The sequence below is a fragment of the Artibeus jamaicensis genome, unplaced genomic scaffold (assembly GCF_021234435.1).
Source record: "Artibeus jamaicensis isolate MK-2021 breed Jamaican fruit bat unplaced genomic scaffold, CSHL_Jam_final contig_3174, whole genome shotgun sequence".
In the NCBI taxonomy this organism is placed as follows: domain Eukaryota; kingdom Metazoa; phylum Chordata; class Mammalia; order Chiroptera; family Phyllostomidae; genus Artibeus; species Artibeus jamaicensis.
In genome coordinates, this window is record NW_026521738.1 from 3,623,729 (window position 1) to 3,650,344 (window position 26,616).

General features: G+C 56.6%; 1 protein-coding gene across 21 annotated transcripts in view; it reads left to right on the forward strand.

Annotated features, from left to right (window-relative positions):
* The window catches only part of DYSF (dysferlin), a 203,049-nt gene that overhangs the window by 109,376 nt on the left and 67,057 nt on the right, over positions 1-26,616 (forward strand). For all 21 annotated transcript variants that reach the window (XM_053663323.1, XM_053663332.1, XM_053663328.1 and 18 more), the window contains 6 exons: positions 9,263-9,356; positions 9,843-9,920; positions 17,645-17,826; positions 20,411-20,551; positions 21,349-21,378; positions 22,807-22,836. In XM_053663323.1, coding sequence (XP_053519298.1) covers positions 9,263-9,356; positions 9,843-9,920; positions 17,645-17,826; positions 20,411-20,551; positions 21,349-21,378; positions 22,807-22,836 — 555 coding nt within the window. The remainder of the gene's footprint in view (positions 1-9,262; positions 9,357-9,842; positions 9,921-17,644; positions 17,827-20,410; positions 20,552-21,348; positions 21,379-22,806; positions 22,837-26,616) is intronic.

A 26,616-nucleotide genomic window follows, 5' to 3' on the forward strand; every position in this document is an offset into this window, starting at 1 on the left:
GGCCTCACTTGCCAGCTCCCCTCCTGAAGACGTCTCGCTGGAAGGCAGGCTCTGTCTGCTCATTAGCACGGCAGCCTTTCCCTGAAACCTTCTGCCGGGGCCAAGCCTGGCTCCCTCCACAGAGCAGGAGGCCCTGGCTCCGTCTGCTAATCGTCTGCTGTCTCCATCGTGAGCATTATTTTATTTTCGTATTATTCTTTTTCCAGCTAATATCCTGGCATTCCCAAAGACACCGGGTTTCATAATCTCCCTGGCGTTCCCAGGGAGCTGGGAAGCGGAGCACAAAGCTGCTATTATAGCGCGTTCCATCCAGCCTCCCTCTCCTTGCCCCACACCCCTTGCTGCCGCCACCGCGGGCTCCCACCCAGTCACCCCCTCCTGACGCCACCGGCCTCTCTGGGAACTCTGGTGACGGCTGCTGAGATGAGCTCACAGAATCCGTCCTGTCGCCCTTGCCCTGTGCCTGCCCTCCACACACAAGGATTTTTCCAGAGCCCTGTCTCTGAGCTTGGCCCTGAGTGTCAGGAAGGGTTTTCTGAGATGCCTGATCCCAGGCAGGGAGGGAAGGAGATGGAGACTCGGCAATTCGTTCTCTGAGCCTTGGAGCATTTAGAGCAGGAAGAAACTTTCGTGCTTGAAAGGCGCTCTCCACCTGGCTTTGGAGCTGCCGGAACCTCTTGAAATTGGGTGCAAAGTTGTGGGTGTGAGTGTGATTTGTATGTGCATGTGTGTCTGATGTGTGTGCACACACATGGTATGTGTGCAATGTGCACATATGTTGGTACATATGCGCAGGTATATGACATGCATATGGTGCACGTACACATGTGACGTGTTCGTGCAGTGTGTGTCTGTGATGGGAAATGCTGGCGGAAGGTCCGCGGCTTTCTTCTATTCTAAAGGGAATCCAGGACCGGAAGAGGACAGGAAGTACACTGAGGTCCACTCTGCCACGTACCGAAGACCAGGCTGAGAGCTTTGCACGTGTTGTCTTGTCTAGTCTCGCAGTGACCCTGGAAGGCTGGATTCCATTGTCCCGCCCATCTTGTTGGGGAGACTGAGGTTCAGTATGGCACTGTCCAGTTGGGTAGTTTCTAGCCATCTGTCGCTATTCAGATTTACATTGAAAGTAATTAAAATAAGAAAATTTCATTCCCCAGTCACACCAGCTACATTTCCAGTGCTCGTAGCCACACCTGGCTGCTGCACTGGACAGGGCAGCTGTAGGGCAGTTCCGTTATTGCAGACAGTATGTTGGGCAGTGCTGCTCTAGCAATGCTCTGAGCCCCTAACGTTACCCCAGGAGACACTGAGGCCTGAGAAGCAGTTTGCCCAGCGGTACAGCATGAGTCAGTTCTGGAACCAAGAACAGTGGCTCCTCTGCCCTCTCTCCCCAGCATCTCCTCATTCTTACTCGGGCATAATGTCCTTGAGTGGGGTACTAGGGAGGGCCCCGGGCAGCTGGCTAGAGCCCTTGGCTATCGGCATCACCCTCCGGTCTTGTAGCCAGGTAGCTTGGCCTCCCTGGAGAGTTCAGGCAGCTGGAGGGGAGCTGGTAACCAAGGCAAACCCAGGAAGCCTCTAGTCAGGTGGGCAGAGGCCTGAGTCCCGACCTGAAGTGGAGAGGACCTATGGAGAGAAGCATTCCAAGCCCCAGCTAGGGGGCAGGGAAGGGCAGCTGGGAGCCAGGAGTTCTTTGGGGGGTCAGGGAGAGGCTGGTGCCAGAAAGGAGTAATTTGAGGCTGGAACTGGCTGAAAAGGAGAGATGTGGGTGGGAAGGGAAGGGGCCATCTCCGGACCAGGATGGAGCCCTGCTGTGAGCGGGGCATCTAGGTATGGCTCCCAGAGTGGTACCTTTAGCAAGGGCAGTGCCAGGGTGGTGAGAGGGGTTTGCTCTGTTAAGTAACCAAGGCCCCTGGCAGGGTCTTCTGCTTTGGGAGGTGGTGTCCCTGGATTCTGTTTCTTGAATATGCTAATTGAGCACCTGTTCTGTACTTGGCATTGTGCAAGCAGGGCAGCTTCGGGGCTGGTTGCCCTCTCAAGCAGGAGCCTCCCTGCCCCTCCTGCTCTCCCACACAGAAAAAACATTTGGGTAGTTCCTCTAAATGTGCCCCACCCCAGGTCAGTCCAGCTCAGGGTTTGGATACTGATCTTTGACGGGACCAACTATGTGTTGGTGTAGCCGGGACAAAGTGCCAGCACATAATGCTTCTGTGTGTCATAGCTGAGTGGATGTGCCGGGTGCCCCGACATCACCGTACGTGAATGAGGGTCTGAATCCACCATTCCCAGGGTGATCTTATAATTCATGAGCTGGTCTGGGACGCTATTAGTGACCAGGCTGGAAAGCAGCTGGCGTTCCTGGAAAACTGGGGCATGCAGTTATCCTAATTACTGAGGCAGTCTGTGATGGGATAAACCTACTAGAGCATTCTGTGCAACCTCCACGTGCGAAGTCGTGGAAACCCTAGAGGGACACAGACACTCGCGCCAGCCCACACGTGGCATCGTGGACTCTCCAGGTTTCCTGATTCCACCCCTGCTCCCCAGGGGCCAGCCGGTAGTTTTGCAAGGAGTTTAGCAGCTGCTTCCAAGCCTTGGCTCCAGCTGTAAATTAAATGGGGTTGCACCCTCAGCTGCTATTCCACTTAAGGTTGCAATCAGCCCCAAGTAGGAGGGGAGGTCTGTGTGTTCCCAAGTTCCCTCTGTAAAGGGTTCTCCTCCTGGCCTGGCCTGCTGGCCTGTGGTTTCTCTAGAAGCTAAGGCCTGGGCAGCCAGGGCAGTGATGTGGACCCTGGGCTCCCTGAGGCCCTGACGTGGCACTTGGCCCTGTCCTGCCCCGAGCCCTGCTCAGGTGCTGAATTCCATGGGGAAGCAGGAGCTGGAAAGGGCCCTGAGGGGAGGGCCGAGGCCCCTGGCTCCACTGGCTAATTTGCTGCACCACCTGAGGGAAGGCTTTAACATTCTGGGTCTACTTTTCTCACCTATCAAATGGGGGTGATAGCAACACGACAAAAATAATCTCCCCTTCTAGTGCAGGGGTCAGCACCCCAGGGCCCAGAGACCGAATCTGGCCCCGGGCTGTTCATGTAACAGGGCTTTACCGAGACAGGCATCATCTCATTTGCCTGTGTGCTGTGCTCAGCTGTGGCTGCACAGGAGACCGTATGGACTTCCAAGGCCGAAGCACTGACTCTTTGGCCTTCGTGGACCAAGCTGGCCAGCTCTTCTAGGGCGCACACTACGCACCAAGCATAGCCCTCCTCCCTGTGCCTGCATTGTCTCCCTTAAGCTTCCTTCCATTAATCCTAACACGGGTTTTATTCTTACGCCCCTTTTACTGTTAAGCAAACTGAGGCACGGAGAAGACAAGTAATAATTACTCTCGTGGTGTTTTCTCCCACACATACCGTGAAAAAGCGTGTGGACAGTGATGGGCTGCTCAGTGTAGCCGGCTGCCTCACACAGCCACCCTCTCGTTTAGGGGCCCCAGCAATGACCGCAGTGAGGAGGAGACCCTGGCCGCACACCCCAGGCTGCGCGGGTCTGTGTTTGACAGCGGACTCTCCGGAAAAAGATTCAGGCTACACACTCACCCCAGTTTGTAGCATTTGCTGATGTCTGTGGTGTGAATATCTCTGCCCCGACCACTCCATGCCCGCGACATGACGTCACCAAGCGTGGCGATGGGAAGAGGTGGGCTGTACACCCACAGATATGCTGGACACGACCTCAGCAGCAGGATGACAGCAAGAAGGAGTAAAATAATTAAGAAGTGATGAGCGTTTATCACCTTTGTTTTTCGAATTAACTTCTGTAGTTTTAGATTTATATAATTTAATTTTTACAAACGGCTATGTTTAACAACTGCCTTGCAAAATGGCCGAATCCCTTCCCAACAGCTGTCACCTGCGTTCTTTGGGTCTACTATGCATCGGAATCGAGCTCCTCCCCGTAAAGCAAGGGGGGCAGCTGACCCCCATACCCGCCTGCTGGACCACGCTGGGGAAGGGAGTGCTCGGTGGGCCCCAGGATGCCTCTGAGGCTCGGTTGCTTCCTTCCTGCCCACCCTGGGTGTGGCCGCTGTGGCTCTGTCCCCTGCCTGCTCAGCCCGTGTCCTGTTGCTGCATTCACCTCTGCTCTTGCCCCTCTGTCCCCCTCCTGCCCCCACCTTATAGATCCTGAACCTGACCTCTGGGCCCTGGATGGGGCAATGCCTCATCACCAGGGGGAGGAGGCTTGTGTACTTGGGGCAGACAACCTGTGGTGCAGAAGGAATCTCAGATGCACTGGTGGTCTTGCACTGGCCTTGGGCCCAGTTTAGGCCACTCCAAGAGTCCTCTTCATAGACTGCTTGTTTCCCTAGAACCTGCCCACCTCCTCCCCGGGGGGTGGTCACACAAGGTCTTGGGGCAGAGCCATCAGCAGACTAAGGTGGGCTTGGCCGCTGGCTCTGGGGACCCCTGGGGGCAGCGGGAGGGAGTCCCTCACCTTCTAACCAAGCTCAGGCCCCCCCAGGGAGCCATGGCTGCCAGCCGGGTAGCAGCAGCTGGAGGCCACCCAGTGCCCTGGGCGAGCAGCAGGATCCCTGACGCAGCTAGCCCCAAGACAGAGTGCGTGGCCGCAGACCGCGTGGCTGCCAGCCCCCGCCTGGGAGTCTCACTGACATGAGCTATGGAGGCAGGAATGTGACTGTGGGAAACCCGATGCCCTGGGCCTGGCCCTGGGCTGAGGAAGAGTGTGGACTGGGAGTGAAGGTCGGGTGGGTGGAAACCGGAGCATCAGCTGTGCCTGAAGCCTGTGAGAACCAAGGGAAGCCAGCCCTCTCTCCCCTGGCTGTGTTCCCCACTCCTCGGCCCACCCTTCCAGCCAGGCCTTTCCCCTAAGCTCCCAGGGGGGTGGGGAGGAGGGATCCGCCCTGTTCCCTTTCACCCCACAGATGGCCCCACCCTGGGGTGCCACGAGTCCGCGTCACTTGTCCTTTCTGTGCTGGTTTTAGACCCCGAGCCTGCTGAGGGTGGGAGGGTGCTGTCTGGTGCACACTTTCCTGTCCCTTCCCCTGGGACTTTAGGCCTGGGTGCTGCACTCCTGGTTAGGGTGGGGAATGCTGGTGATTGATGTGATAAATCTTCAATGGATACTGAGTGCTGGATGTTGGGCTGGGTGCAGGGGAGAAAGGAATGTGCATGTCTCGCCTGTACATGCAGAGAGATAGATTCAGGAGAGAAGCAAGGCCAGGTGGGTAGGGGATGCTGATGCCGGCTCGGCAGTCAAGGAGGTGTCCAGGCCAATTACTGAGCTGAAGGAAGAGCTCGAGTCAGCTTGTTGGGGAGGACACTCCAGGTGGAGAGAAAAGCCCATGCAAAGGTCTCGTGGAAGAGGGAAGGTGATGGGTTCCAGTTTTACAGAAAGCCGAAGGGCAGACAGAAGAGGGAAGGTGTTTAACGTGAGGCTGGAGAGACGAACAGGTTAAACTGCCACTGTCAGCACCATTCACTTGGTGCCAGGGAGCTGCCAAGGGCAGTGGGTGCATTTTATTTAGTTTTCACCGGTGGTTCTCAACTGGGGGAAATTTCCATTCTCCATCCCATCCCCCAGGGGACATTGAACAATGTCTGCTGATGTTTTGGTGGTCGCAACTAAGGGGTGGGGGGATGCTATGAGCATCTGCTAGGTAGAGGCCCCAGATGCTGCTAAACATTCAACAATGCTCGGGACAGCCCCGACAACAAATAATCATCTGGCCCAAAGTATGCATGGTGCCAGGGTTGAAAGTACCTGTGTTTTTAATAGTCCTGTGCATTGGGCGTTACCGGATGGTTGCTGCTTTACAACGAGGAACCTGAATGTCAGGAACTGCGCTTCCCTGTGCCACCGCGGCTCCCCTCGCCTGACCCGTGCTGTGAGTTCCAGGCAAACTCCTGCCTCCCGGAGACTCCCAGGATCTGAAGGGGAGGCATGGAGGGCTCAGGTCCCTCTGAGAGGGCTGGAGGGTGTGATGACGTTGGCCAGCTGTGAGGGCGGACTTCTGCCCTGGGCGAGAACCAGGGCAGCTGCAGGGCCCTGGTTAGTGGGTGTCCCTCAGCCCACTTCCTGGTTCTCCCATCTTCTTCCCAACAAGCCCCCTCTGTGTATGGCAGTTGGGGGGAGCAAGGGAGGGGGAGGCAGGTCCACACTTGGGTGGCAGATTACAGCGGGGGTGGCAGGGGGCCTTGTGGAAGGCAGGGCAGGCTGGCGGCCAGGGGTGTTGGCAGTGGGCACCTCTGCTGGAGATAAGACAGAGGGAGGACCCCTGGCAGTCTAAGGGGCGTTCCTGGAGGAAGCCCTGGTTTCTCCCTCTGAAGAGTGGTCCTTCTCGGTGCCAGTGCCTGCTGTGGGCCAGGCACGGGGTGAGCCTGAGTTACCAGCCCCCAGCCTTGGTGGGAATCCCAGAGAGGGGTCACCTTTTCTGATCACAGCAGGCGGCCCTGCCCTTGGACAGAGACCCAGATAGTGCTGCCAAAGCCCCAGACAGAGGTCTTTGGTGGGTGTGGTGCTGGTGGGAGGCAGCTAGGGGAGGTGCGAGGTGAGTGGGGATGTGCGCTGGCAGTGATCTGCAAGCCAGGCGGTCCCCGTAGGCACCTGGAGGGAGAGGAGGAATTCCCGGGGGCTGTGGGAGGCAGAGGCGCCCTTGCTTCTTGCTCTTATTGCAGCTACTTACCTTTGTGGGGACACATGTGTGTTGCCAGCCTGAGGTACAGAGTCCTGGGCCTTCCACCCTGCCCAAGCCGAGCCCTCCTCACCCTGGACCAAAGCACACTGAGCTGCAGGTGCTATGCACTGCTGCACCCAGTGGCTGGCCAAGCCATCTGCTGCATCCTGATCTGCTTTCCTTGGCGTGTGTTCATCTCACGCCTGGGGTGACCTGCTGGGGCCTCACAGGTCCAGCCCTACATTTGGCCCCACAGACCCTAAAACTGGGGGCCATTAGTGGCTGGACTCGGTGCATGCTCTGGAGGAATGTCACAGGCCGAACGCCTCTCCTGGTGGGAGCTCAGGACGCTCGGGGTCCACCCCTGCCTGGGAGGGAGGATTCCGGTACAGCGGCCTTTGGGTCCTTCTGGAGTAGCCTTCCCTGTCTGTAGGATGATACCTCTCCCTCTTATCCTGTTCGTGTGCGTGTGCGTGTGTGTGTGTGTTGAGAGACTGATTGCTTGCTTGATTTTGATTTGTGCCTCCGGCCGTGTCCACTTTTCCAGCTCCCAGAATAAATTTGAACACATTTATGGGATATGTGGATATGTATATGGAATATGTGGATTCCATGCCCGAGCACAATTGCAAACTTCACAGTTTTTGACTTACCTTCCCTGTCCTGCCAGTTTCTCATTTCTCTCATCAGATCATTGATACCAAACATTTCTTAAGCATTTATTATGTGCCAAATGGTACACAATTTATCTCCTTAATAACCACAGTAACTCTCTGAAACAGATACTGTAGAATTATCCCAAAGTTATAGAGAGACTGGTTCAGAGAAGTTAAGCAACTTGCCCAAAGTCACACAGCTAGTAAATGGCAGGCCTAGAATTGGAACCCAAATAACCTGGTTCCAGAGCTTGTGTTAAAGCTGTGGCCAAAGCAAGGGGGGTGAGGGCTTCTCCCTGTCAGAGACGGGCTGTCCTGTGGCAGGAGCTCTGCAGCCCTCCCAGTAGAATTAGAACCTCCGTGAGTTCCCGGGAAGCAGAGTTACAAGTCCTTCCTGCGTGTGTGTAATGTGGGCCCCTTTAAGGGATGGAGCAGAGGAAGACTGGCCTACCTTTTGGGTGCATTTCTTTGTTGACTAGAATGGCCAGGGCAGGACTGGGATGGCGGTGGCACTTCCGGCCTGGCCATGGGCTTGGGATGGGAGCAGGTGTGAGTCTGGGCCATCTTTGAGGAGTGTGCCTGTGTGGAGGTGAGGACCGGTGTTGAGGGACGTGAGTCCTGGTGTGAATGGGGAGGATGGGGCAGGTCGCTGAGGGTCTGACTGGGAGCCGTCAGGCAGTGAGAACCACTGAAAGATTTGGGCTGGGGACCAAACGGCGACTGGGCGATGGCTCTGTTTCTGTGCTGGGTGTGGGCAGATGCATCCAGGGAGGCTTCTTGGACAGGGGGTCTGGGGCTAGGTCCTGAGAGGGGACGTGGTTTGGAGAGGAGGGGCACAGAGGTGGCCGTACTCTTTGTATTTAGAGGTACCGGGGGCTGGGTGGGCCTGGCAGGGATGAAAGGCTGTCCAAGGGCAGCCAGGATTTTCTTTCAAGGGCGTGTGTGCTTGAGTGTTGGGAATAGGGACTGGGCAAGGGACGGAGCAGGTGAAGGAGAGGGGAGAGGGACTTGGAGAAACGCGAGTGGCCGCAGAGGGGGCGGACAGTGTGGGAGTGCTGCCCGGCTCTGCCCAGCCCTCTGCTGGGCTCCTGGCCAAGGAAGGCTGGTGGGCCTGATGTCACCAAAGACCGAGTCTGGGAGGCTGGGCTGGGGTGTGACTGGGCCATTTCCTATTCTTGTGTGGGCATTGGTCCCTGTTGGGTCCCCAAGCTCCCCAAACTGTACAGGACCCCAGTGGGGGTGGCAGGGTGGCAGAGGTGGCAGTGGGGATCAGTGCATCAGAGAGGTAGGCATCAGGCCCGGGGGTTGCTTTACTGCCCGGTGGTTGGAGCCCAGTGCCAGTGCAGACATGGGGAGGGGGTGATGGCGTGGTTTTACGCACAGGCGGGTTTCTGAGCCCCAGTGTAGACCTACTGCCTCCTGCTCCCATCCCTGCCCCTGGCCTCAGCCTGAGCCCGGGCACCCAGTCGCTGCCTGTGCGTCCCTGCCACCAGCACTATCTGCAGACACACAGGGGTGGACAGGGACGCTGGACGGGCCCTCCAGACTCCGACTGTTCGTAACTCACCCCAGTGGGCAGGCCACCACTGGGCTTTCTCCGCAGGTCCTCTCACAGTCCTTCCTCCTATCAAACTCCAACCTTTTGGACTGGAGCAACTCAAACCTCCATTCTGGCTTGTCTGGTCTCCATAAGAGAGGGAAACAATTTCTCTGTGGACTTGACTTTGGAGTCTGTGGACTGTAGGCGAGGATGAGCTACCCTAGAGCGAAGTCAGAGGCTGACGACCAAGTTCTCTGCAGCCGAGGAGCATTGTCCAGGGATCTCCTGACCCGGGGGCTGGAGTCCCCGGGTCGGTCTCCCTGTCACCTTCAGGCTTGGGGTCAGACTCTGTTGTGACCAGCTCTGTGTCTCCAGGGCGGTGTGGTGGATGACAAGAGCGAGGATTCCGTGTCCGTCTCCACCTTGAGCTTTGGTGTGAACAGACCCACGATTTCCTGCATCTTCGACTGTAAGTGATGCTTCAAGGGTGACGTGGGTGTGCGGCCTTACCCTTCTGCTTGTGGGTCTGTGCTCAGCTGTCTATGTGGGGCTGTGGAGCACTGGGTCTGTGTGCCTTTCGGTGTGTGCGCATGTACATGCACACGCACATGCCCGTCTGTGTGTGGCGTGTGTGTCAACTTTAAGCTTCAAATCGAGCATTCAAGGCCTTGTGCATTCCGGCTTCTTCCATCGTCCATTCGGCCTCTCCCCACTCTCCTTTTTATCAGTCCCCTCTCCCTGGCTCTTGCAAGGGGCAAGGACACATCGCTCAGGTGTCCACTTTTGACATGCAGTGTGTTCTGACTCTGAGTGGCCCACTCTGCAGAAGGGGTCATTTCTGTTGTTCAGCCCCTCTGTCTGCCGCCCTCCCTGGGGACAGACTTCACCCTTCTAGCCACAGCTCTTAGCCACCTCTAGCCGCTTACTCGGCATCTCTGTTTCTTCCTCGGTGCAGATGGGAACCGCTACCATCTACGCTGCTATGTGTACCAGGCCCGGGACCTGCCTGCGCTGGACAAGGATTCTTTTTCTGGTAAGTGGCAGAAGGGAAGAAAGCCAGGCACCAGGGATTGCAAGCCGGGAACTGAGCCCTCAGGCCTTCGGACCCCCGGGAACAGAACCTGGGGCTTTTTCTGCAGGTGGGGGCTGTGTTTGCTGGGTTTGTGGAGATGGCTCTTTTGCCAGGGTTGCTATGGCTTCCTAGTTCTCAGGTAGCTTGCTCGACCCCCCTGCAGGGTTTGGCTTTACTGACCATCCCCTCCTGAAGCCCCTCTGGCCTTGGCCCCAGAGTACCCTCTCTCCTGCGTCGCTTGCAGCCTCCTAGTACTCTACCTGCTCCTACCCGGGTGCTCACCGCCCTCTAAGACTGATATTCCCGACATTCGGTCTGATTCCTCTCCTCTGGGCGCTGGGGCCCCCTTTCCCTGCTCCCCCGGCTTCAGTGACCACTCACGTTAGGAAAGTTTCTAGGTCCTGTCCAGCCACATCTCAGGTATGTCCCCCTGGACCCCTCAGAGGCACCTCAGTTCACCCATCCAAACCGAACTTCTTAAGACGGCCTGTGCCCGCCCCACCCCAGTGCGGGCCTTCTCTGCATTTCCTGCCTTGGTTGGCGTGTCTCATTGGCACATGCTGTCACCCATCAGGCTGGGAACTGGCAGTCAGTCACCCAGTCCTGTTGATGCTGGCCGAAACTCTCTTGATGTCCCTGAGAAAGGACCCTGCGCCTTTGTATCTGGACACTCTGGTCATCTCCTGACCTCCCTGCTTCCCTTTGCTCTGTCCCCGAGATCTGGTCGTGCCACCCACCGATTTGAAATGTCGATACTGACGCGCAAATCCTCGATTCTTCAGCCTGGCAGATGCCGCTCACATGCTCTGACTCCGTGCCCCTGCCAGTTCTGTTCGTCCTGATGCCCTCTGTCCGTTAGCTCTGGCCCCACCTGCTTTTGTCTACATTTATCATATTTTTTGCTTTTGTACTCAGTGTTCTCTTTGCCTGGAATGCATTCTCTCTCTATTTTTAACACCATGAACTCCTATTCATCCTTCAAGACCCAGCCCAGATGCCCCTGACTCTTCCCTGAGCTGAGCTGGCTGTCGGCACTTGGCCAGCACTTCGCCGGCACCTCTCTCAGAGCCCTGACCCACGTCATCCATCGATTGCCACCTGCCTCTGCCACGCGCTTCCCTCTGTGACTGTGAGCTCCTCCGTGAAGGGGCCTTGTCTTACCCTTGAACCTTCAGCATTCGATGTCTTGAGAACCAACACTTCACTGAAATGCTCACTGAGAGCCCTTGTGTGTTACATTATTTCACGCAACCCTGATAAGTCTCCTGTGAAGCAGGTATTTAACACCCTTGTTTCATAGATAACAGAAGCCGAGACAGACAGCTCAATTCAATTGCTTGAGTCAAAATATCTGACAGGTGACATATCACCCTCCAAATGCCAGAGCAGAACTGAGTTCTGCTTGAGAGTGATCTTCTTTTCACAGATTGGCTCCACAGCTCATAGCCACAGGCCAGCCCCTAACCACTCTGTGGGGGTGGGGGGACTTCTCTGGTTCTTCCTTCCCAGCAGCTGTGCTTCCCTGCGGTCCCCCCACCCTGCCACCGTCCCGGGGACCTGTTTTCCAACCCCGGCAGCCAGGTGTGAGTACACAGAGCTGTCTCTTCTCCATGCTTTGGGTCCAGGGTCTTGAGAGTGCCCTCTGCAAAGCACACTCGGAACCAGCAGGCGAGGGTTGGCAGGCCAGGGGCGGGCAGCTGCAATTCCTCGGGAACCTTTGCCCGGAGGCTTTCTGATGCTTAGAATGTGCCCTGAGAAAAAAAGAAGTCGACAAATTCCCAATCTTGTTTCTTCTTCATTTGGAGAAGGCAGGAGAGGTGGGGGTGCAGGCCACCAGTGTGTGTGGGGTGGTGGTGAGGTGGGGCTCAGGTAGGAGCCCGGGTGCTCTGTGGCCCGGGCTGGGGCGACCCTGCAGGGAGGGAACTCCTCCAAGGAGCCCATGCTAGGCGTCAGTGTGCCCCTCTAGTGACTGCAGGCCTGCGTCAGCCCTGCACTGGCCTGCAGCGACGTCACACTTTCCGTCCTGGCCCCACCCCCTCCCCCAAATAAACATCCCTTGAGCGTTGAGGGCACTGCCCAGGGCTTCCTCAGAGGCCACTGGCTTCTGAATGAAAGGCCTGATTGAGCAGCTGCTGGCAAGGAAAGCAGCAGCCAACACGGGTGAACCTATAAAACCCAGAGTGTTTATTTTCACTCCCAAACTCTAAACCAAAGCAATTTCTCCCCTGGAACTGACCCTGGGGTGGCTGGCGGCCGGAGGCTGTGTATGGCCGCCGGCTGGCGTTTCTCAGAGGAAACTCGTGTGTGAATCCAGAATGTCTGGGGCCAGGGGAGGGTCCAGCACAGAGTCTGTGGCTCGTCGCATGGTCCGGCTGGCCTGCTGAGGGTCCGGGGCAGAGTCCTTTCCTCTGGAGGCCCTGACCAGTGGCGTCTGGGCCTGGCCCCACAGGGGCTGGCTTCTGTGGCCCCAAGCTGTGCTCCCAGCCCGTCCCCTGTATGTAGGCCTTGGGGCCACCTGGAGACCCAGCTGTGTCTGCTGCCTTCTGCCTGGCCAGGGTTTGGGGGAACACGCAGGAATTGCCCGAGAAACATTTGCAGAATAATATTAAACTCAGTGGGAAGGGGAGACTTGTGGAGATACTGTGGTTCAGGCTGCCGGGGTCGTCGCCCGGGTGGGTTTGAGTGTGCATGCAGCACAAGTCTCTAGGCCACTGGAGGGGTGCGTGTGGCATGTGGTTATGGGTGTGTGGCCTGCATGGTGATCAGGCATAAGAAATGTAGGATAATATTTAATTCAAACGACTTCTCTCCGGTACTGGCTGGGCTTGCCGCTGCTTGGTGAGTGTCTGGAGAAGGCACTGGACTTACTTTGAGTGGGACAGATATGACTTGAGAGGACTTAGAGGCCTCATGACCTCAACCCCATACCTCATGGGCGGAGTCACTTCCCTGAAGTTGCTCTTCATGACGGGCTGATATTTCTCAAAGGGGGCTGGGGAGGTGGCGGTCTGCTTTGCCCCTGCCCCAGCTGGACACCAGCATTGCTGTGGTTTGAAGCAACCATAAGCTCTGCTTATGGAACTGTTACCAAGACTCACAACCCTTGGGCAGCTCTGTTTTGAAGTTACCATACTCCAGAGAATGGCCCTTAGTGTGAGGGACCCAGAGACTCGTCTCTGAGAGTCCCACAGGTCACTGGGCTCGGGAGGCTGACCCGGCTAACCAAGGGAATGAGCGATGGTGAGTGGACCAGCTGTCAAGGGGGGGGTATCTGTCAAGGAACAGAAGGTCCTGTGCTCTCTTTGTTGGCCTCATGGTTCCTGGGAAGGTTGAAGCTGTGCCAGCTGGGTGGTCCTGGGGGCGGCCGCTGGGCCAGTCTGGAGCTAGGGCTGATGAACCGTGGCTGCCCACAGCTGAGGTTACGTCTCTGGGGACCAGAGCCTCAGTGTTCCCTGGATCTACACTCTCTCCTGGGTGGGGCTGGGGTGCTCTTGCTTCTGGGCTTCCTGTGTCTGGACGCCAGGTGGGGACCCCTTGTTGGAAGCACAGCTTTCTGTTAAGGCTGGTTCTCATGGGGGGATTTTCTAGTTGAGCTTAAGGAGCTCTTTTCCAAAGTGCATTGGAGGCTTGTGAAATGCTCCACTTAAAAAGGGTTCCTGAGCAAGAGAGACTGGGAAACACTGCCCGCTGAGAGATTTACAACACACAGCGGCACGGAGCGGCTCTGAGCTGGCTGCAGAAACGGGCCTGTCGGATGCTTTAAGCACTCATTAGCACATTTGGGGAAGCACTGATCCACACAGGATCCGGGTCAGGGTGCTCAGCCTGAGTCCAGGACCGCCTGTGGTCTGCCTGACTCCTCCTCTCTCCTCCGTCCCCCTGCCCCTGGTGCTCTTTCCCTCCCTCAGCCACACTAATGCCTGGCTGTCTCCCAAGCGTCCATGTGCTTTGGTGCCTTTGCTCATCTGTGCTCGATGCCTAGGTAGCCACTTTCCTCTGGTCTGCCTTGGTAACTTCCACATTCCTGAGATGCAGGGCAGGAGACCACCTTTGGGAAGACCGACTTGGTGCCACCAGGCTACACTGGGCACCCCTGCCACTGGCACCTGATATACTCCACTCCTCAGACGCATCTCACCTTGGCCTGTGACTGTTGCCTAGTTACCACTCTGATCGGTAGGCATGACCTTAAGGGCCGGACCGAGACTCATTCCTCTCTCCTTCCTAGCGCCAGCCTTACCCACCACATGCTCATTAGTCAGTGATTGTGTACCGAATGAATGATGGATGACAACTAATGCCGGAGTGAACATCTTTGTACATATAGGTTTTTGGTTAATTTGGATGATTCCCAGGAATATAGGAAATAGGGTATAAACAGTTTAATGTTTTCCTGGGCATAGCGCCCAATTGCTTTCCTGAAGAGTTGCTGAATTGCGTCCAGCACTGAAGGAGAGTGTACCTAGTTCATCAAGTATTTGCCAACACTGGGTTTTATAAATCGAAACAATTTTTCATAGCTTTATAGCAAAGATGGTGCTGTATTATAACTTTCATTTGTGGTGCCTTCCTCCAGACATAGTCCACTCCCTCCTGGGGACCCTTTTCCTGTGAACACGGCAGAGGAGCACTGGGCTAGGAGTCACAGTGGCTAGTCCTGGCCACGCATGAGCATGAGCGTGGGCTCCGGACTTGGTCTTCCCAGGGCACGGCTCCCTCTTCCGACAAGTGGGATGGTGCGGCCTGCCCTGGGCCCCGTTTCGGTGGTCTGAGCTGGTTGGCTGGTTGGCTGCGCACACCAATACAGTGTGCGCAGCCGCTACAATGTGCACAGTGAAAACTCAGTGGACGGTGGCCGCAGAGGCCTGCTCCCTGGACCCTGGGGAAGCCTGAGACGCAGAGCGGGAGCGCCAGGGCTCCAGGTCCAGCAAAAGAATCACCTCCCGAGGCCTCTCGTGGGGATGCCGTCGGGTCAAACCATCTGCGTTTGTGGCTGGAGCTTCCCAGGGCAGCTCAGGGGGCTCCAGTCGGAGGCATTTTGTCTCAACTCTGGTGGTGCTCCCTATGGCTTGGCGGGGACGGCCCTGTCCTGTGGCGTATTGACCCTGCGGAGAGTGTTGGGCTGTGGTGGACAGGGAGGAGATAGCCCTTCACCTTCCCTTCACCTCTCCTTGGGATCTGCTTCTCCCCGATCTTTGCTTTCCAAAAGAGGGATGTGTCTGTGTGTCTGTCTGGCTTTCCTTCATCTGACCACCTTTGCTTCAGCAACACCCACCCCCACTTGTTTCTTGTTTTTGGAGGGGCTGCCCCTGTAGGGGGAGAGGCCGGGCCCCAGCGCACAGTAGCCCAGTGTCTGAGGCCCCAGGCCTCCAGGCCTGCTCTTTACAATGCCTTTGTTGTGTGTTTTTCCCTCCCATGGGCGGGCGGGGTGCGTGTGTGGGTCTGGGTGATTTTTGTTTGAAAGCCACCCCCTCCCCGTCCCCCAGCGCTGAGCTCATTGCCTGCGCTGATGGGGCCGCTGGAAGGAGTCGGCCTGCTCAGGGGCCAGCGTGGGGGGTGCTGCCAACACCAATACAGCGTGCGCAGCCGCTACAATGTGCAATTGTGATCTTTGTGTAAACGCGGTCGGTCTGGGCCTCGCACGCTTATAAAAATAAAGCGTTGGGAAGCACAGGGGGTGGGAACAAAAGGGGCTTTTTCGCCGGCTCTCTAATATGGTTTTATTTATCGGAACGCTCCCTCTTTCCTTTACTGGAACCAGGGAGAGGTTCTCTGCCGAGCTTGGAGCTGATGGTATCACAGCCAGACGGTTTCATTAAATGCACAGACGCCGCTGGGCCCTGCCAGGGACAGGAAGGGAAGGGCTTGGGCCAGCCCTGCCAGGCTGGTGCATGGAAGGGGAGCCCCGTGCCAGAAGGCTCCTACCAGGTCGGGTGGTGAGATGTGGTGGCATTTCTTCCCTGCCTCTTCCGCTGCCAAAAGCCTTCCACTGCTCTCTTCTACCCCTATAATCAGGTTCCAAACCAATTTCCTGCAGGAAGTCCTCCAGGGTTGACCCCATTGTGCTTTTGTGCCTGCAGCTAACAAGCCCGCCCAGGATAGTGGCTGCTGGCTGTTAGCCGAACCCAGCGTTGTTCAGCCCCCAGCTTCTGTCTCCTAATTCAGATCCTTTCCTCTCTTAAAACTGGCCCCTTAGGTGACAGCCAGAATCTTAGACCCTGCTGCACCCATCCCGTGGTGGGAATCCTCCCATTGCCCACTCAGCCTTCCCACCTTTCCTCTGGCTGCTCTCTGCTGCCTCTGCTGCAGTGACCGTGCTGTGCCACTTGGTCTCCTTAAGGCCAAGGAGCTTGTCCTACTCACCTACCATCTGTGGGGAAATTCTGTCTCCCCGTGCCAGCCCCAGGATTGTAGCTGGACATCCTAGCACCCTTTTGAGGCCACATGGTGGGCAGTTAGAGACAGCACTGGGATTGGACTGTGAGGCTCAGAGAATGCAAGATATTGCAGCACAAAACAGCTGCGAAGGGTGAGGGCCCGTGCCAGAGTGTTTGGGCTCTGCTCCCCCAGGTATCTATCTAGCAGCCGGCTGCCAGCCTCCTGCATCCTTAGGCTTTCCTTGTCACGTGCCCTCAGCATTTGGCATTTTGAGGCTTCTAAAACGGCAGCAAGCTGCACCCTTCTTTCTGGCTGACGCCCTAATGGGAGAAGTGGGAGGAGTCCCTTCTCCAAGCCCTCTGCTCCTTTCCTAAATCACAGGCACTCAGTCCTGTAGGTCTTTCTCTTGCATTAGTTTCCAAAGTATGGCCCTGGAAGGCAGATTGGTACCACCTGGGAACTTGTTAGAAATGCAAATTCTCAGGTGCTGTACTAGACCTAGACCCAGACCTAGACAAATGTGGCTGAGGCTGGCATGCTGGAAAGGAGTTTGGGACCAGTAGGAGCCTCAGGGGCCTTAGGGTTCCTCTCACACCAGCCACTGAACAGCCCTTCGGGTCCACATGCTGTTTATCTAAGCCACCACCACCGGGGCTCTTTGGTAGCCTCATACTCAATCTCCCTGCACTCACTTTGTCCCCTCCAGACCGTTCTCCTAGTGGCAGCCAGAGTGAGTTTGCTGAAATTCAGTCCTAGGTGCACCACGCTGATGGCACCAGCATCTCTGTTCTACTCTCCTTTCCTCAAAGAAGTTTTCCCCTCAAGTACTGCACCTTAGATCTAGTCTTTAAAGCACTGATCAAAACTGTCATTTTATGTTTTCTTGCATGGATTATGGTTTTGCTCCAATTGTATTCTTGGCCCCCAGCCTGGCATGCAGAAGGTACTCAATAAATGCTTGTTGGATGAATGAATGAACCAATGAATGAGCCATCCAAGGACTTTCTTCTTCTACTTGCACCTTACCCCCTGGAGGCCAGCCCAAAACAGATCCCAGAAGGGGAAGGTCTCTGGATTTCGGTGTCCCCTTGCCTGGATCCAGGCTCCATTCCCCCGCCGTGGCTCGCCAGTCTGACGCTCAGAAAAGGCAGGGAGAGCCCGGGGAGATGGACTCCTGCCTGACGTTGTTGCACCAGAGTGGCAGCCACAGCTCTGCTCTAGCTCTGTGGCCTGAGTGACTCCTGAGCAGGCAACTCTCACGGTCTGTGCTGTGTCCTGTCTCCCTCCCCTGCCCCTGGCCCACGCAGATCCCTACGCAATCGTCTCCTTCCTGCACCAGAGCCAGAAGACAGTAGTGGTGAAGAACACCCTGAACCCCACCTGGGACCAGACGCTCATCTTCTACGAGATCGAGATCTTCGGCGAGCCGGCCAGCATCGCCGAGCAGCCTCCCAGCATCGTGGTGGAGCTTTATGACCATGACACCTACGTGAGTCTGCCCGCCTTCCTCCTTTGTCCCCTCACTGTCCGCTTCCTCCAGGGGCCCAGGGACAGATGCTGCTGTGAGGGACAGATCCCCAACCAGATGGGTGTGCCCTAGGGCTGGGACTGATGGCTGAACTCACAGACTACAGAGTGGTTAAAACTATTTTAGGGTGATTAAAAATGGATTGCTAGCACATGTGCAGTACCCTCGGCAGAGAGAGGGGACAGATCTGGAATGGGCCGTTGGCTGTGGGTCAAGAGCCTGGGTTTTCTCTGCCTCTAACTTGCTTATATGATCACAGGCCAGTCCCTTCTCATCAGAGAGCTGTGTTGACATTTATTAAGCACTTGTCTGCTGGGCTGGGTGGCCCCACTTTAGTTTCCCAGTGTAGATGGGAACTGAGACTCACCCACAGACAGAGAATCCTCCGCGGAGACAGTGGCTCTCTGAGTGCCCGCTGGCTCTGAGGCCCCTTTAGCCAGAGCCCCTTTAACAGAGCTGACCCACAGAATGTCCTCTGCTGATGGAAATGCTGTGGGAGCCACTAGCCACATGTGGCTCTTGAGCAGTTGGAATATGGCTAATGCAAGTGAGGAACTGAATTTCAAATTTTATTTAGTTATAATTAATTAAGCTTTAAATTTAAAAGCAGTGGTGGCTAGTGGCTGTAGTATTAGACGATGCAGCTCTAGAAGGTTCCTGGGAGGGGGAGCTCACCTTGGGCTGGAATGTGCCGGAAGACGGTGCAGAAGATGCAGAAGACGTAGACCCTGGAGGAAATGTGGGATCGGGCACTGGGAGGAGGCAGAAGGGCATTCCAGCACAGCCTGGGGGCGAGTGGGGGACCAGGAGACAGAGGAAGGCAGGTGGGGAGGGAGGAGAAAGAGAATGAGACCAGGGAGCAGGGCCGAGACAAGGTCAAAGTAATGTTTTAAGAAGAAGAGAAAAGAGAGAGAGACTGGGTCAGCTGATGGGGCGTGTGGCAAAGAGGTCACCTCCTGGGTTGGGGGTTGCACTGCGATGAAAGGAGTGGAGGCAGAGTCTGGAAGATGTTTCCAGCAAGAGTTGTCATGACTGGATGTCAGGTGCCCTGGGCAGGTGTGAGGAAGGGGGTTGGGGAAGGTGAAGCTGTTTAGGTTGTCCTGCAGGTGGTGGGGGCCAGCTGGCAGTGGGCAATACAGGCTTGGGCTGGGGAGGCCGACCTGTGAGCTCTCCCTGTGGAAGGAGCAGCTGGCTTTCTGGGAGGCAATGAGCAACTGGCGCCTACTTGGGAGCGTCTGGAGAAGAGCACAGGGTCTGGCGCCTTTGTGGCAGGAAGAGGAGGGCGGCAGGAGGACCAGGAGGGTGTGGACCAAGGGACTAAGCCGAAGGAGCTGTGTAAGCCATGGCCTCTTCTGGATGGGTGGGGCTTCAGGGTCCTGGGGGAGAGCAGAGGCTGTGCTCATTTTCAACACAGCCAAACAAGTCCATGCTGCTGGCAAGTACCCATTGCCCTGAGCTCCTGCTATCCTGGCTGCCCGAGCTCTGCAAGGACTCCCCTTCCCCCAGCCTCTCTGCGACCCACCAACGGGAAGACACCGGGCCCAGAGGGGGCTCAGGAGCCCTCCCAGTGCTGTGGCCAGTGTCTGAACTGAGTGGTTGGTGCTGGACTGTCACTTGCTGATGTGGGCATTTAAGCAGTAGCTGATGGCTATTCCACAATGGCTCTTTGCGATGTCCCCAGCAGGGGTGATACCTCCCAGGCCTGTTCTGGGTTTCTCCAGACGAGAGTCTTGAGCAAATCGCCAGGCAGTGTGGGGGCTGCAGCACCAGCTGGCTGAGACCCACGTTCTGTCCTCTGGCCCTGCCCTGGAGAAAGCTAACCATGAGGCCAGAACCCACCGGCCAGCAAGGTCACAGAATATCTTGGTCAGGGCTCTGAGTTATGGCTAAAAACAGTAGAAGGTAGTAAGGCTGGAAGGGACCCATGCAAAGGCCAGGGGTGGGAGGCCAACCAAGACCAGCAGGCTGGAGCAGAGAATGTGTGCAGAGGGGAGGAGGCGAGGCAGGAGAGGTGAGGGCACCTTCCATCCCAGGGGAAGAGTTAGGACTCTATCCTCTAGGTGGTAGGGAGCCTTGGAAGGTGCCTAAGCAAGGGAATAACAAGATAAAACGTCATTTTAGCAAGACTCATAATTTGATGAGTGTGATCGTGCGATTGTAGTTGCCTTATTTGGAAGGTGGTAGAATTTAAAGGTGAAATGGACAGATGAAAAGTCCTTGGAAATGTCAAATGCCTGTTCTGTGAGGCCATTAGAGAAATGCTAGGATCCTGTCACGCTGTGTCTAATGGGCTCAGATCTTGATTATATTAAAACAAGGCCAATGCTGGTTTGACAGACAGATGATGGGAGTTCAAATCTAGCAGCAGTGACTAGGGCCCCGACTGTTGTTCTTAAATCCTTTTATGGGGGTGGAGTGAGCCATTCAGCACCAGGGGCTGCCCTTTGGAGTTCAGGAGGCTGGGTGTGAGTCTGGCAATCCCCCCCAAGGCCACTGGAACGCTGGGCTGGGGGATGCTGAACTCCTTTCTCCACTCCCTGTCCAGGGTGCAGATGAGTTTATGGGACGCTGCATCTGTCAGCCGAGCCTGGACCGGATGCCCCGGCTATCCTGGTTCCCCCTGACCAGGGGAAGCCAACCGGCGGGCGAGCTGCTGGCCTCTTTTGAGCTCATCCAGAGGGAAAAGGTGAGGCTGGGCCATGTCCAGATCCAGGAGGCAGGGAGTAATACCAGGGGGAATATGCAGGGACAGCCCAGTAGAGGGCAGGGGGCTGCCCACAGGTTCTCTTCTCCCACCAGGGGCCTGCACTCGATGGGCAGCACTGCATGAAGTCAGGCCTCCTGCTGAGATTGGCCTCAGCCATTTTTTCTGAACCCCGAGTCAGCCGTGATCTAATTTGGGGGTTGAATGCTGGAATCTGGACTGTGTTGGAATGTCTGGGTCCCCTGGCCCTTGGGTGCATTTCCTCCAGGTCCTATTCTGAAGTTGTTTCTGGGAGGAGGGTTTGGTTAGGGAGAAGAGGCTTAATTGTGATGGGGGTGTGGTGTGGAACTCCAAGGACAGGCAAGGGCAGGACCTCTGCCCCAGTGTTGGCTGAGCCACGGCCTAGCTGTGTGACCCTGGTATAAAATAGCAGGTTTGGTCAGAACTATATCATCAATCTTGCTCTTACTGTGATTGAGCCCCAGTACGGCGTAAGCCAGATAGGAGTGGGGCTGCCCCAGGGGAAGTTCTGGAGGGGCACACAGCATGTGGCCAGCCAGGCTTCTCCTTGCACCCTCCCACCAACTGCCAGGCAGCTCTGAGGGGACCCTGGGTCTCCGAGGAAAAGTGTCTGCAGACCACGGGACTGTCTGATCGCTGACATGCTCCCTGGGTGTCCTTTTGTGGTTGCAGATGCCTTGGCCTGGCCAGGGCAGAAAGGAGGGTGTGGGGGGCCCCAAAGGACAAGCACCTCAGCAAACTCTTTTCCTTCCCTTTAGCCGGCCATCCACCATATTCCTGGTTTTGAGGTAAGTCTTGCTCTCAGTTTTTCTTCTTCACACCACTTGCTGGCCTCTGTATTTTTCGCTCTGTTCCCTGTTAGAAAGGGCAGCAGGCGTCCACCACTGCCTTCCTGCCCTCAGGCAGAGGAGGGCTCACTGGGGCCCTGGGGTGGTGTGGACAGGGGCTGGGGCCCTGGCCCAGCTCAGGCCTTTTCTGCCTGTCTTCCCTGAGAGTGAGATCATACACCCAGACTGAAGGGTCCTCATGATCTTCCAGCCCCGTGGCTCTTAGCCAAGTTGTGTGTTAGGACCCTCGGGTAGCTTTGACAGTCCCCAGTGCTCAGGCCCCACCCCAGACCAAATGAAACAGTCTTTCAGGGTGTGGCCCAGACACTGGTAGTTTTCAAAGCTACCGGGGATTTTAATGCGCAGCGAGGGCCACGGGCCATCCATTTAGGCCAGTGTTCTCCGTGCAGCATCACCTGGGATGTTGCTGGAAATCCTTCTTGGGTCCCACTGCAAACTGCTGAAGCCGAATCTGAGGAGCAGCACAGTAACTTGCGTGTTCACAAGCCCTCCGAGGATTCGGATGCGTACTTGAGTTTCAGAAGCTCTGATTTAGACCATAGCTCCCAGCTCACCGTTCCTACTGTAACCGGGTTTCTTTCCTCCACTAGTGATGGGGACTTGGTCCCTTGTCCCTGCTCGCCTTCCTTCTCCTGGGTGTCACAGTAGAAAATGCAGACCCTTCACTGTGGTACCCAGGGTAACTTGCCTCAGGAAATGCTATTCCTGGCCTGACTCAGCTGCAGGTTTTCCAACTGGTCATCCGGGCTGTGTTTGGGAGCCTTCCCTTCACAGGCAGCCCACACCGTGTACAGACAGCTCTCACCTCCCATGCAGGCCGTCCTTTGCCCCTGCTTCCCACCCTACCCTTTGTCTCTCCCCCCACCCAACCCTGTCTTTCTCCCCGCCCGCTCAAGTTTAAGCTCCTGATTGCAGTCGACCAGATCCTGGGGATCTGCTTGTTTCTTCTTGGCTCCCCAAGTTCACAGGCTCTGATGGGAGCAGCAGCTCCAGGACCTGAGGCCTTTCTGCCTCTTGGCGTCCCAGCCCAGGTCTGGACCCTTCCCACCCCCTGTTTGCCATTTGCCTTTTCTCCTGTGGCTTCCAGAGATGCCCGGGTTCTCCGTTTATGTTTTGGCCTTCTCTCCTGCCAGTCCCTCTGCATCAATGTCCATCGCACCTTCTTTCTCAGGGACCCTGTGGAGGGCGTGGCTAGAAGCACATGGTGCTCGTCCAGATGGCAGGGGTTTCTGCTGGCCCCTCTTAGATGTCTGTATGCTGATCTCTGCCCCGCCTAGTCTTCCTCGTTACTAATGGTGAACCTTTGTTTTTCCTCCTCTCCTCTTTTCACCACCTCCTGGTTGTGGAACCTCCCATGATGTGGTCCAGGTACAGGATACATCACGGATCCTGGAAGAGGTGAGGCGGACCCTCACGGCTGTGGCCGTGGTTGGGGGTGGGTGAGGAGCAGAGACAGAGGGGAGGTGAAGGCCGTCCTCTGGTTTGGAGACGTCAGGGTTCCTGGTCCCTCGGTGGGCATCTCTCACACGGAGACCTGTCTGAGTTTCACTCCCCACACTCTGTGGGTCCAGGGCTGCCTGGGGGTGTCCTGGGAATGATTCTGGCCACAAAGGGCTTGCTGCCCTCCTTGAGGCTAGATCCACCTAGGCCTCATGGACAGCAATACAGTCTCATCTGGCTGAGGACCAGGTGGAGTGTTTTCCAGAAGAAAATGTTCACAGGAGGCCAGAATCACCAAGGAAGCCTTTCTGGTGGAGGTGGCATGAGCCAGACATTGTTGTAGGAAGAAGGTAGGAATTTTGCCTTTGGCCCAAGGAGCCAAACACCAGGTTAGGGCCTGAATGGTTTAGGGGCTGGGGTGGGCTGGGGATTCCTAGGTTCTGGAAGTTTGGGGTTTGTATCCAGATGAAGCAAGATTCCGTCCTGTGCCATGGCCGGTGAGGGGCACATCTGTGTGCGGGCCCGTCTGAATGAGCAGGGCAGAGTCCTGGGTGGAGAGACAGGACCGAGAGCCCTGCTCAGATGGGGGGCTGGGCAAAGGACAGCTACTTCCTGCCTTCAGGGAATCCCCAGGCAGGGAGCGAGCACCATTTGACATTTTCAGTACAATTTGGACTTGAAATGCAGGGTCAGGATGTGGGCTCTGCAGCCCCGCGCCCCTTACCTCACTTCCTCTTGCTCCCAGACCAAGGTGGGGTCCGCCAAACGAGCTGGCCATAATTGCGCCTGACAGGCAGCCTCCCGCTGTTGGCTGCAGCTGGAAAGACTGCCGATTTGGAAAGAGGAGCAGAGCCCTGTCCAGGGAAGCAGCACGGAGCCCTCTCTCGATTGAGAGCATTCTGTGGCCAAAACCCACAGCCTGCTCCGAAAAAGACCCAGCCCAGGATGAGTTATTAAAAAAAAAAAGTTAAAATCCTTAATAACTGGATTTGTAATATATAACAGTGAAGGCTCAGATTCTGAGAGCAAGGATCTGGCTGTGGTCTCCTTGTCAGGAAGCAAATCCAAATTTATAGTTTTTGGTCCAGACTCCAGAGAGGACCAAGCGTCCCACTGCAGGGCCAGCCACAGGCTGAGGTGGGGCGCGGGTCACCAGGGTCAGGCGGGAGAAAGTTCTGGGGAGCTCTGGGGCCCCGGGCCGGGCTAAGCCATCAGGGTCAGAGGGTCTGAGGCTTTCAACGATAAAAGGAATAATAACTCGTCCAGGGAACCACCCCAGAAGATGACCTTGTGACCCCTTCATTCCCAGGAGCCCAGCTCTGGGGCCCCTAGCTCATCCATTTCTCCTGCACTTGAAGGCTAAGCCTCACTCTGAGGTCCTGGGTCCTATTTGCTTTTCAGAATCTGCTGGTCCTGGGTGGAGGCAGGGAGGTCCTGCTGCTGCCACTGGTCCTGCAGGAAGCTTGATGCCTGTGTAGGAATTTCTGCCTTTGCATTAGCTAAGCTCTGGCCTTATATGCACCCTTCGCCCCCGTCTAGGCTACCAGCATGATCCCAACAGGGTCACTCCGGCCATCCTGGAGGGCCGTGAGGAGCTGCGCCAGGAACTTAGGTTCTTGGAACAGAGTGGGCAGATGGGTGATTAGGAAGTTGTCTGGCTGTGTCTTGAGGGTACAGGTTGGGAAGCAAAGGGAAGGAGGAGATTAGCTAGGACGCTTAGGTGACTCTGAAGGGTGGTTTAAGAATGTTCTCTCCTGTGGGGAGTGCCTCGGGGCCAGTGCAGCCTCAGGTGGTGTGTGGGGGGGGGCAAAGTGCCTGTGGGTGAGGTGAGGTGCTGTCTGTCTTCCACCGAGGGTTCCCAGGGCTGATGGAGGGCAGTGGGGATGGCTTTCTGGAAGAGGTAACGCCGAGCTGGCTTCTGACGCAAGGATTGGCAGAGGAGTGGGGGCAGGGATCCAGGGGCCTTGGGCTGGGGACAGGTCATCACTTGGGGCAAGTTTGTTGGGTAAGATTTTTCTCTCCCTCAGGCTTTATGCCTGTCTGGAGGGTCCCTTTCCTGGGGCCTTGGCAGGGAAGGGGAACTGTCGCATCCTGTCATTGAGGCTTTGGTGGCATGGATGGAGGGGCGCTTCCCTCCTGGCTCCCCAGCCCGCCTTTCTGTGTTGCCTGCTGTCTCCCCCCTCTCCCGAGCCCTGCTTGCCTTCCCCTCTTCCCACTCTCTCTCTGAGTTTCCCTCTTTCTCCGTTTGCTCCTTGGCCCTGGCTCCCTCTCTCCCTCCTTCTCCCGCCTCTTCTGAGCCCTCTGTCTCGTTTCTTTTCCTTTTTGTCTGGAGAACAAAGGCCGTCCGTGCTGCCAAGGGGAATGAGTTCAAAGAAACTGCAATTTTAGATTTCCTGAGAACTGGAGAGTGTGCATATGCACGCTCGAGTGTGTGCGAGAGTGTACACTCACAAGAACACACACACGTGCACACAGACGTGGCAGAAAGGGGATGGTGGCTCATTCCTTGAAAACCAGGGGGTCCCTAGGATGTGGCACGTGCAGAGGAAGACCCACCTGGGGGCCTCAGGCAGGCTCAGGGGCCGTGGTCCTGACCACTGAAGGGGTGTGGTTGCAGTAGTGTCCTTGGTTCAGCTTCTCAGTCCTGCCCTGCGGAGGGCGTGACCTGGCACAAGGGACCGCGTGCTGTGTCTGCTTTCACTGGGGCTCAGGGGGCCAACCAGCAGGTCCTCCTTCACCTTTTCAAATCCAGGTGACAGAGTGTGGCTTTTAGTCTGAGATATACAAGAGGCACTCTCCTGCACCCCCAAATCCACTAGAAGGAAAACTTTGGTGTTTTGCAATCAGGAAAGTAAACCCAGTGGTCCCCCATCCCCCATCCCTCCCCCTAGGCCTTAATTTAAAACACTGTTTTTCCTCCGAAGTGTAATTAGAGCAACATGTTGTTCCTAACGAGCTGGGTGGGGCAGGCAGACAATGGAGCCCTCCCAGCCCGCCTGGCTGCCCCTGCCTAGAGCTCCCTGAGGAGCGAGGGTCTGAGTGTCCAGAGGGTGCCCCGACTGTGCCCTGCTGGGTGAGGTGGGGGTCTGCGGGCTACCGGTGTCAGGACCGGCCTAGGTGGCTGCACGGGCTTGCCAACACTCACCCCATCCCTCGCCCTGGGGATGGGTCTCTGCCTGCTGTGGCGGCTCCTGGACTGCGGGAGGAAGTTCCCTCGTGGCCTGGGCACCGGCTCCCTGCACGGCACTGTCCCCAGGATCGATAGGCGGAGGGGCATTACAGTGGATGCTGCTGTGGTGTGGGGAGAGCCTCTGTTGTCCTTGGGTCCTAGTTGTCTTGGTCTGAGCGGCGTGGTAAATGCCCCGTAGAGCCCTCGAGACGAGCAGCCCCAGGTCTGCCCTGCATTCAGGGCTGGAGCGATCAAGTAAGGGGTTGGTCAGATGTTGCTTTATCTAATTAGGTGAATATTCTAAGGTGCCCCTGAAGTCTCTGTTCCTCAGAGTCCCTTGTCACACACAGGCCATTGAATCAGGATGCCCTGGTGGCACTTTCAGTCTACATCCACTCCCGCCTGGCAGTGCCAGTGTGCTTGCCCTGTGGCGATCAGGCCCCCTGCAGCCTGCCCCTGTCGACAGCCACTGCCCTGTAGAGAAGCCTGGTGCCTCAGGCCTGCTGGACTAGGAAGAAGTTGGGAAGCTTGGGCACAAGAGCTGACTGTCAGGCCAGGGCCACAGGACC